General features: G+C 38.4%; 1 protein-coding gene across 1 annotated transcript in view; it reads right to left on the bottom strand.

The window, feature by feature from the left end:
- Window positions 1–7,488, bottom strand: part of SEMA3E (semaphorin 3E) — a gene marked incomplete at its 5' end in the record, with an annotated part of 261,632 nt that extends 254,144 nt beyond the window's left edge. The window contains one exon of the mRNA XM_082846435.1: window positions 7,374–7,488. Within this exon, the coding sequence (XP_082702561.1) occupies window positions 7,374–7,488 (115 nt within the window). The remainder of the gene's footprint in view (window positions 1–7,373) is intronic.
- Between the last annotated feature and the right edge of the window lie 4,397 nt (window positions 7,489–11,885).

Below are 11,885 nucleotides of genomic sequence, written 5' to 3' on the forward strand. Positions count from 1 at the left end.
TTGTTAAGTTAATAATTAACTCATGATTGTTTTTAGAATAAAAAAGGGAACCAGAGTAGGCTAATTCTCCCTGAACCTCTTCTGATGCATTGAGTAATTTATGAAAAGCTTCCTAAGGCTAAAGTATTTACCACACTAATTCGCATTATCTCATGTAATTCTTTCAGGGTGTTGCAAGTTATATATTATCCCACTTTAAAGATGGGAAAATTCATACTCAGAAAATAAGTGACTTGCTCATGTCATACAGCCGGAAGCAACATTCAGATTAGGAAGGCCTCAACCAAAGTCTAGAGCTTTTAGGCTATTGATATTAGAATGTGAGAGTGTTTTGTAAAACCTGGACCTAAACTACTTTTCTACATGTACTGTGCCAAGGCTATGAGCTAAGTCCTTGAGCAGAAAGCAGTGATGACTAAAGACAGAAGGAGAAGTATATTTCTAAGCCCCAGAAATCAGGCAAGTCATGAATTTCTCTTTTCCTTTCTACACTAGTTATAGAGTCAAGGTTACCAGGACAATGGGGCCTTATGGTGGGAATATCCTGAACTAGGTATTAGACCCAAGGCAGGCTGAAAACTTCTTGAGTAATCAATTGCTTTGGCCACCACCAGGGCAACAGGAAATCAAGTTGTCAATTCCACAGACATTTCTGTTCTTGAAATCATCACATTCTTTGACAGAAAATGCTCTCCAATATCAGAGATTGTAACACTTGGTTCAAATGGGGTATTAACATATCCTTTTCCTTCATAGTTCAGAAAATACAGCTGATAAAATATCTAGTCTTGTCATTATCATCCTTATCATGAGTACAAAGCATAATGCTTGCTTAAGCCCAAGAATTAACTAATCACATTGATAGTTTCCCTTACGCTTCAAATGTTATTTAAAACCATACCGTGAAAAAATTCTTTATTAAAATAATCATCATCCTTTGTACAATGTATATAATATTCCAAAGTGTCAGATGTTGTACTAAAGACTACTAACAGCAACTGGCCCTGTCTATTGAAACAAAGAGAATAACTGAAATCTTTCCTTTGCACCTTTTGGGAAAATGCTGTAAGCGGTATAATTTCAGTTTTGTTTTCTTTTAAATTCTCTGAGACTGAACTTACCAGAACACTTAAATACCACGGTGGCTATGTATGAAGGGGCATGCATGCACGCAAAGTGCCATTTCTGGATTCCTGCAGACTGAATTCCTCTACTAAACCACAGAGGAGTCTTAGACACAAGATAAAGGAGTAAATCTTTGCACGCTCTCCCACTCAGAACTCCCCAGGATGATTCCAGTAGATATCTTTGATGAAAGAAAACTGACTCAGCAGATTGTTAACAATAATTTTCACCAGCAATGACCAATCTGATGTTTGGTGCTTTATAATGTGGTCGTAGAACTGGGGCCACCAAGTGATCTCATACCAGACAGAAAGATAGGCGGTCTCTATGAAATACCCTCGTTAAATGACAAATCTGACATGGACAGCAACATAATATAGCAACATAAATTTTTACAAGAATATTCCATTGTGGGAGATCAGCTCGGTGCTTTGTGACCGCCTGGAGGGGTGGGATAGGGAGGGTGGGAGGGAGGGAGACGCAAGAGGGAAGACATATGGGAACATATGTATATGTATAACTGATTCACTTTGTTATAAAGCAGAAACTAACACACCATTGTAAAGCAATTATACTCCAATAAAGATGTAAAAAAAAAAAGAATATTCCATTGTGACAACATGACTGTTACATGTATTTTTTAATCAAGAACAAGTACTGGTTCTATATTATGGATAGAACACAGTCCTCACAAAACTTTTAAGAAATGATTTTATGTGACTAAATTATTTTTTGGTCCAAAATTGGCCCAGTTCATTTATTGCTTTTCCTAACTCTGACCTTCCCTCACCCTATTTCTATACTAAAGATAACTGTGTTCTCACTGTCATACTCAATGTACAGATAAGAACCAAATAATTCAGGCTTCCCTGGTGGTGCAGTGGTTAAGAATCTGCCTGCCAATGCAGGAGACAAAGGTTCGAGCCCTGGTCCGGGAAGATCCCACATTCCATGGAGCAACTAAGCTCATGCGCCACAACTACTGAGCCTGCGCACTAGAGCCCACGAGCCACAACTACTGAAGCCCAAGCACCTAGAGCCCGTGCTGCCAACAAGAGAAGCCGCCACAATAAGAAGCCTGTGCGCCACAATGAAGAGAAGTCCCCGCTCTCAACAGCTAGAGAAAGCCTCTGCTCGCTGCAACCAGAGAAAAGCCCGCATGCAGCTATGAAGACCCAAGCAGCCAAAAAGAAAATAAATAAAATAAATTTATTAAAAAAAACCAACCAAATAATTCATAGAACCATTCAGAAGATTTTGTGTCTCCAGATGCATTTGTGATGCACAAGCAATATTTCTATGTAGCAGATATAAAAATACAAAAAATAGTGTTATCTAAATTCCTTACATAGACTTCCTCTATAAAAAGTATATTCTGTGTAAACTAAGCTCCACAAAACATATTGTAATTCCTTTCATGTTACCCAGTGGCTTTTTTTTTTTTTAAAATATAAACTGTTTCTTAATAAATCCACCACTTAATTCTCACTGACTCCCCCTCATGGAGATCTGGGCAGTAAGGTTTGTGTTTACCCCTGGGTCCTATCTAACTACTTTCTTTATGAATCATGCCTTATGACCAGTTTTTATTTATTAACCACACAGGGATGTGTGACTAATGTCACTATTGATAATACCTAGTTACTGGCTGAGAAACCCAAGCTATGAGCTGGTTCACGAAAAACTGGCTCAGTCACTGCCTTTATAACATTGGCCCTGGATAGAAAATAAATACCACAGCCTCCAGGATGATCATTCAAAACTTATTTATCACTGCGCTCTTCTAGAATTCTGTCTCAATTTTTTTAATGTAAACTGAAAAAAATTCTAAAATGTGTGGTGAAAAGTATGTGTAATAAACAGATATATGCACACTTCTACTGCAAAAATATTGGCCATGAATCTTGGAAAATGCACAGATGATGTAATTATCTTCTAAGTTATTATAACTAGAGGTCAAAGGTATGGAAATGGGATTTGGTGTGAATGCAATCAGGATAAATCACACATTTTATGCAAATTAAGACCAAGTTTTGCTGTCATCTATACTAGCATCATTCTAGGACTTATTGATATCCAAACTCAAGCCATTTCCCAAGAGTTTATGTCTTTAGGACATGATTCCTTCTAACCTTCTCATTTTCTATCAGTCTTCAGGAAACATTAATAAGATAATTTTTAGGTTATAAAGTGCTTTTACAGTATTATTGTTCCATTTTGATCCTCTCAAAAACCCAGTGAGATATACAGGGAAAATACCAGTACTACCCCTATTTTCAAATTAAGGAAACTGAGGCACAGATAATTACCATTAGTATAAGTGGAAGAATTAGAGCTGGAGTAGAGACCTCTGACTTCAGATCTGAGCTCTCTGAACTATGACAAATCTGTATTTAATTGGTTACAATATTCAAATACAGATAGACTAATTAACACTCGCTATCCCACGTTCTATATGTATGTATATGTATTCAATGCTCAAATCTACATTTATAATATCAACATATTTTAGCAATGATCTTCTGCCATATTCATGCCTTTATTTAGCTATCTTTTCATCAAACATCCTGGGAGAACATCCTCTGCTTATCAGCAGGCATTCTCCTTGCCTTCTGCAATTGTGAAGTTCCTCATTGGGTCTTTGAACACCTACCCTATCTGGAACCTCCCTCGATTGAATTTCTGGGGCTTTCCACGTGCATTGGGATTCCTTCTTTGACATAGGCTTTCCTCATTTGTGTTTTTCTTCTTTGAGCTCCATTATCAAGAAGGCTATTTTTGCCTTCCCTGTAACCCCATTAATGCAGGATGGATGAAAGATAAGGAGAGAACAGACATCAACGAAGGGAAGTGGCTGAATCCACCAGGACACTTCTCCCTCTATTCTCTCTTTCCTTCATTTCTGTCATGAGGAGCATAGCTATTTTTCAAAGAAATCCTTGTAGTAGAATATTATAAATTTGTATGAATTATACCCAAACTACCCTCTTTAGGGTATTGGCTATAAATTCTTAACTGTTCATAAATTTTAACATTCTTGTCTGATATAGTTAATCTGGACTCAAATCTTGACTGAAAATTCTTATAGGGCAGGGCAGAATCTTGCCATTTTTATCTTTGTATGTTTTTATTTGTTAACCCAATTTATCTTGTACCTGTAAAATGCATTAAAAGATATGCATTGCCTCAACAAGAGCAAATATTTCATCTTTTTAGCTACAAGGCCTGCCTGAAGTTAGCATATTTGCTTAATATTCGGGTGGAGTGGATATTCAGTAAGAAGAGGGAGGAATTCAATATTATCCCACTGTGGGTGGAGAGTAGTGGGGAGGAAGCTCCAAGATGCTCCGTACCTGATCCCAACTTTCTACCTTTTTTCTCTCCCTCTCTGCCTTTTCTCCCTTTGGGTCCTAATGGTCTTCTCCTCTCAAGCTGTGTTTAAGAACAAGGCTCCCCTGGTGGCGCAGTGGTTGGGGGTCCGCCTGCCGATGCAGGTGACACGGGTTCGTGCCCCGGTCCGGGAAGATCCCACGTGCCGCGGAGCGGCTGGGCCCGTGAGCCATGGCCGCTGAGCCTGCGCGTCCGGAGCCTGTGCTCCGCAACGGGAGAGGCCGCAACGGTGAGAGGCCTGCGTACCGCAAAAAAAAAAAAAAAAAGAACATGCCACTTCCAGAGTTAGAGAAGGAGGGAGGAGAGAGAAAAAGGGCAATTCCTGGGCTTTTTTTTTTTCTGAACATATTTTTATATAATTTAACTCAAGCTTTGTAAACATATGACACTGAAACTTTCTCCTCCTCTTTGGGAAGTGACACGAGGCTTGTGTTCTCCAACACCATCTTGATAATGGAAGATATAAGAAAGATGCTTGTCCTTCTCCAATATGGCATGGACCACTGCTATGAAATGAATCCCTGGATGAATCCAGCAGGCTACCTCCAGGGAGCCTACCAGCTTTCTCCACTGGGGGTCAGGCAGCAGTGCGGAGGTGCTAGATTACTTATAAGTAGTGGCTCTTATTTTTAAGGACCATGCACTCATTTATAATACTAATCAGCTAATTTACTTGCTACTAAAACTGTACCATTTTGGATATCATGTAAGATAGCAGAAGAGTATACTCTAAAATATTCTGCCCCCAGTTTTCAGACACCACTAAAATGTCCATTGAGTCTCGAGTGTAGAGAGGTGAATGTGCTGTTCATACTGTATCAAAGGGATGGAATATCCCTGCTCAGGCAATCCTGTGCTTCTCTTCCACTGAGTCACCTGCAGTGCAGGAGGCATTGTTGCTTCAGGTTGCATCTCCGCTGTGCTCTCTTAGCTGACTTTGCTAACTAAACTGCACAAGTGGGAACATTCTATTTTCAGGTAACTCTATACTGTCTGCATAAGAGCACAATATTGCACATTTTCAGCTAGTGCCCTTAAATCAAAAGGTTAAGAAAAGCCAAAAGGAAATCTTACATGAGTTTTCTGTCTAGTGTACCCATAGCTTCTAGCAGTGGTCCTCCCACACCACTTAACAGGACTCATAAAATCAATTACAGTTATTCCTTTGACTAAGAGAGATGTGGTGGAGATAAGGCTGATGGTAACATTATGCATTAGAGTTTTGGTATGCACTGACTAAATTAGAAGCTCTCCAATGAAATATTAAAATGAGGTATCTTTGGACACATACTGATATTGAGCTATCAAAAAACAAGTATCCTAGTAATGAGGTATAAAAGATTGATACCACGCATAGCAGAATGGCAGCTTGCCCAAACTGGCAGCTTATCCGCTTGTCTACATAAGAAAAAGAATCCATTATTATGGGTTTTTTTTCTGACATCCTTATGTGTCCATATTCCATCACATCAAATTTTTACATTTAGATATATTTGATCTTAACTTCTTAGGAATATGTATTTTGATACACACCATGATACATCTTCCCAAATCAAATGAATTATACTAATTCTAGGCACTCTATTTTAAATACTTCACAAATTCAGTGTCAATGTGTTTCTTAAATTTCTGTTATCTACTGGAGAGTACTATAGGAAATCTATTTAAACTAAGAAAATACCCATAGATTATAGCTGTTCTAAAAATGAGAAACTTCTATAGCCCAATCTACTGATGATTGTCAATTAAAAAAAACAACTGTGTCATAAATTTGAGCCCTCCCTTTTGGAGTAAAGATTACACTCATATTTTTAAAATACAGACTTCCTTCTACAGTGGGGACAATTTAAAAGCTTACACAATGGAAAAATGTTTTTTATGTAATTCTCACTATTCCATCTATTATCTGTCTCAGTGGTTAATGATAATAAATACTTCTTTCCTGAAAATCTCTTCCAAGTTACTTTTAAGTCAGCAAAGTCACTTTCTTAGAGTGTGGGTTTTGTTTGTTGTTTGTTTACAGGAAGAGTCATCAAACCTATTCATGACTGGCTTTACTGATGCAAAAGCTATCTTTTAATCATTTATGACTAAATGCTGCTTTACAAGACAGAGCTGCAGAATAAAATATTTAAGCACTCTCTGATAGATGGACCTTCAGTTAAGCACTATGAATTTACATTAAAAAGAATAGATGCTAGTAAATAGTATCTAACACTTTAATCAGTACAAATCAGTTCACAAGGATTGCTAACATTTTTTTTGCCACACATTAAAAAAATTTCCAATTATCAATTCAACTAGAAAGCTAATTTATAACAGTTGTTAGTCATTTTAATTACACGGTGATGACTTTGTTATTATGGGCAAGGAATCATTTTGATTCTCAGGAGTTTTCTTTTTTCCTCCTCTCATCCCCATTATGGACAATACAAAACAGAAAACGAATTGCACCTCTATTTCTACAGTCCTTCGCCGACGTACTTGCTTCCCAAAATGCATAAATTGGTATTTAAATACCCTTTGCTAACTTGGTGGGTTCAGCCCCTCAAGGCTCTTTACTACCTGCTTCCTACCCTCTTCTGTTATGTCTGCTAGTGAGTGAACTTATTAACAAAACCTAATATTTACAAGACAAAAATAACATCTCCAAAGTTAGGCTGTGATTTTATACAATTTTCAGCTGTGGTTAAGTATGACCTATTCATTAGAGGTACTTAGAAGCTTGGGTCAGCGTTGCAATCATTATTTTCAGGTGTATGTTAAGGGTCTGGGAAGACCAAAGATCAACGTTAAATAAATGACTTTAATTTTTTTCTCTTTTTTTTTTAACAAAAGGACCTGAAAAGGTGACCTACCTTTATGTGACAGGCGTAAGCGGGGGTGCGGGGTGTCAGCTGTGTGACCTCCCGTCCAGAGCTCCAGCAAGTAGCCCCACAGGAGCCAGGTGATGAGGTACCCGGCAGATGCCATGCTGCCAGCCTGCCGCCAGCGATCCTCACTTTCAGGCGGGGTGAGTTTTACTTAGGACTCCCCTCCAGGGGCAGCGTGCGAGAGAGGCTTTGTCAGAAATCGAACGCGTTGTCATCAGAAAGCACAGTTCCAAAGTGCCATTTGTCAGGCTGTATTTGGATAAGTAAAACCTGCCTTTCCCCAGGACAGTTGTTTATAAGCCGGGAGCAAGAGGACATTCCAAGGAGTGAGTCTTCAGAGCCATGTCCTGTCTAGAGCTCTCTTCAGTCACTATGCCGGTGGATTCAGGAAGAAACTGTATATTTTTTTTTTTAGCCACTTCTGCAAGCGGTTCATTCAGAAAAAACAACCACACCAGCACACCCACTGCCTTCCCCCGTGGAGCTCCTGTTCTCTTCTGGTTCGTTCTAGCCTCTCAGAAGTCAGCCTCTTGCACTGACTTGCCAAACAGCTAGTTTTAATTCACCTTTCACCTTGCTAATTAAAAACAAGAAGTGCCATTCCCTCTAGGAGTTGCAGGATCCACCCAGCAGGGATGCCGCTCTGTCAGCGAGCTGTGTTTTCGGGGAAAGTTCAGGCAGGGTTGAACCGCGTACTTGCTGTTTCTAGGAAGTGTTTCTGGTCCACGTGCCCTCGCCCCACCCTCCCTCCCAGTACTGTCGGCCCCGCGTCACTCAGCGACAGCAGAGAAGTTCGCATTTTGATGGGAAAGGGGAATCAGGAGGGAGAATGATACATCATAGGCTGCTTACTTAAGAATAAGTATAACAGAAGAGGATGGAGTGTTAGGAAGGGCTTTTAAATGTTCACTCATCAAGATTGACCCTTGAATAAATACAGATTCGTTTTAAACAATCTATTTGTCACCATCCAGTACACAAACTGATTTTTTGGTGTTTCCACTGAAATTGTATTTTTTTTCACATTTTTGACTTTTTCTATTGATTACATCTTAGAAATGTTATTTTCAACTTTTGTAAGGAAAGCGTTTTTAAGAACCTGAAAAACTGTCACCTGTGATTGTTTCATAGATATGTTAAAACTAACAAATTATTTTGCAGAGGCAAATTCTTCAAATCAATTAAAAGCAAGTTCTTTTTTATAAGCAAGTCATAAATTTCATCTCAAATTTTGGAATAATTAACTTTTAAAGGTGATTTTTCTCTTACATAAGATAACTATGGTAAACTTGAGATTCTGTATGGGACAGATCTCAGTAGACATTAGAAAACTCAGGATGTAAAATACCTTGGGATTCAACTGCTATGCACTTTCAGAATTTATTTTCCAAGACACTATGTTTGTGTAAATAAGCTTAACACAATAGGTCAACTTTACAATCTACTTTCAATCAGTCTCAAAAACTATACCAAACACTCTGTGGCTGTTGGCATGGAAATGAATGGTATTATTTTAAGGTACCAATAAACGTGAATGGATATTTGATTTGATAGCTGAAAGTTAAATGGTCAACAAACGATTTCAACTCTAACTTTTTCTCATTCTGCATTTTACATGGTAATGATTAAGGATACCTCTTGAGAATTATGTTTTTAAAATAATGTACTTATAACAGAAAGATGACACAGTTTACCCTGGTGTTTTGCATCATATATAAGCAAATGTAGAGCCAGGCATTCTATACCCATTTTCCTAAGCACAACACGTTCTATTACAAGCAGAGTATATTTAGCAAAATGTAAATGTCACTGGATATTATAAATAATTGGATTTCCAAGGTCTACAAAAGATAACAAACTCTAAACATTATTTAAGAGTAAAGTACCATGAAGTATGTAGATACTATTAACCTGGGGTGGTCTCTGTAGGCGCTTGCATATTTTAAAAGCCAGTCTGATGAGCTACAGACCTAAAGGTTTTTCTAAGTGTGCTATAATATACCTTTGGAATCCTCTTTTACTTTCATCCAGAATTGAAATAACTAGAAAGTAAATAGCAGCTTTTATATGTGTTATCTAATGGTAGGGTTCCAGAAAAAGTAAATGTGATGCATATAATTTTTATTACAAATGTGTGGCTACACTCATGCAACTGAAATTCCACTTAAGATTGTGCAGAGCCTGTCCTAACCCTAGTAAGGAGCTGAGGCAATGTAAGATGATACAACCATTTCATTAGGGTACAGAATTCACACCATGAAATCTTGATGCAGGGATAAAGGTTATGAATGTTAGTTACACACATAGAGCTATACACCAAGATTCACCTTCAGTGTTTACATGTCATCCTTCAGATAAGGTTAGGACCTGTTGAAGTCTGGGCCCGAATAATGAGCTCCTTTGGGTTCCTCAGAAATGTGCTTTGGTTTATCCCTCAGTCATCAATGTCATTGCTTATTCCCTTTAACTCCTTTCTATGTCCTTCTACCTTTCTCTCTAGTCTCTACAGAACATACAGATGATGTCCCCACAAAATGACCATTCAAAATGCTAACCATAGCCTCAGCTAACCCCATGTGGCTCTAGCCACTAGCAATGGAATGAAGGGTCTTTGGGACCAAATCACTCATTCAGAGCATAAAATAAAACAAGAAGAGTTCTCAGGAGCAGGGTCACCATATAAGTTATCATCCAAACAGAACATTTTTTAAAAGTAAAAGAGTCTTCTATGAATAATCACAGACAACCAAGACTATTACAGACAAATCAGGACATCAAAGTCACCCTCCTTGGGAGAGATTTCTAGGCTCCCTTAGAAAATATGGAAATGGAAAAAAAAAAATTAAATAACAAAACTGACTTACCACCAACAGTGAACGAACGAGGAGCTTCAGTAAATGGAAGAGCTTTGGAACTAGCAATAATACCTATTGATTTTATTATATTTGATCTGAGAGGAGTGAGACTGCCAGTTTGAACAACCTTAGACAACATGGAAAACCAGGTAAGAAGGAAAATGGCAGCTCTGAAGGTATTGCCTGCCAGGTCAAATGTTTCTGTCCAAAACCTTAACCCTTTGTGGTTAGTGTCACACACAGTAGTGAGAAAAAAAAAAAAGGGGGGAACTGAGCACTCATCAGGAGTTCCAGGCTCCCCCATGGTGGGTTCTGTCCCTGGTTCCCCAATTTTAACAGCAGAAGAGCAGCTGACCTCTGAAACAATTCTTCCCAGCATGTGGTCCATGACTATCTGCTCCTGAATCACGAAGGCTATAGGGTATTTGCTAAAAGAGCAAATTCTAATGCCCCACCTTGTACTCCCAGTTTACCTAAAGTTTTACGTACTGAAATTTGAGTTTTAGAGTGGTTCTTTTCGGTCAGTGTTATTAAAACATTAGACATCTGTGTGGCACTTTTTACCATTTTTATCATAAGAACACAGTGTCTGCAATTAAAGTTTAAATTTATATAAAATGAAGCCATGACCTCATAGGCACAGTGCGCTACTTACATTTTTCAAACACATGTTGAACACAAGCAAAAATTATAAAAGTTTATTCTCTGCACCACTTAAAATTATCTCACATATTGTGGGACACAGTATTTACTAATGGCCTTGAGAATATCCATTCTTTCTTTTCTTCCTACCCAGGAAGACAGAAGATAAATATGGGAGCCTACCCTTCTCAGCCCCTGGGCAGTTATGTTAAGCCATGTGACAATTTCTGACCAAATAAATGTGAGCAGAAGTGACGTGTATCACACGTAGGCCGAGGCAGTGAAATACTCCTAAGCAATTCTTCTGTCTCTCTCAAGTCCTGGAGGAGGCCTTACATTGAAATGGTGAAACTATGAGACTGAAGCATCTTGAATTATGAATCACCACACTGGGGACAGTTGCCCTGGAAAGTTACCCTGACCTACAGCAAATTTAGTATAAGCAGGAACTAAACATATGTTAAACTATTTGGTTTATTTATTACCACAGCAAATATAGTCTCCCTTAACTAACGGTACTCACTTTACTTACTGTGATTTGGGAAACAGGTTCTTAGACAAACATAAAGCATCAGTAAGTCACTGATATTGTATTCCTTCCTATCTGTCACTAAAACTTATTTCAGCCAGAGAGAGATGCAGAGAGTTGAGGGCTAAGTAAGAGGTAACATGATTCCCTATGTCACTTTTAGAATGGGATGAGACATGCCCTTAGCTTTTCCAGTTGAACCTTGCACACAAAAATGATGTCATGAACAGTATTTATAGGTGAACAAATAAGTACTACATCTCAAGAACATTATGATTAAAACTATTAACAACCAACAGATCACAATAGCAATGATGATGATCCTTTTTAGAACTAAAGATAAACTTTCTCTACAATGGTCATGGCCTTTTCAGGTTCACTAATCCTTCCTCCACTCCTGCTAGCCCTGTAATCTAGAGCATCTCAAATGCTCCACCAATACTGCCAGCTACTGCTGCCGCTGCCACATCA

Source organism: Leucopleurus acutus (genome assembly GCF_964270905.1).
Source record: "Leucopleurus acutus genome assembly, chromosome: 9".
NCBI classification, from domain to species: domain Eukaryota; kingdom Metazoa; phylum Chordata; class Mammalia; order Artiodactyla; family Delphinidae; genus Leucopleurus; species Leucopleurus acutus.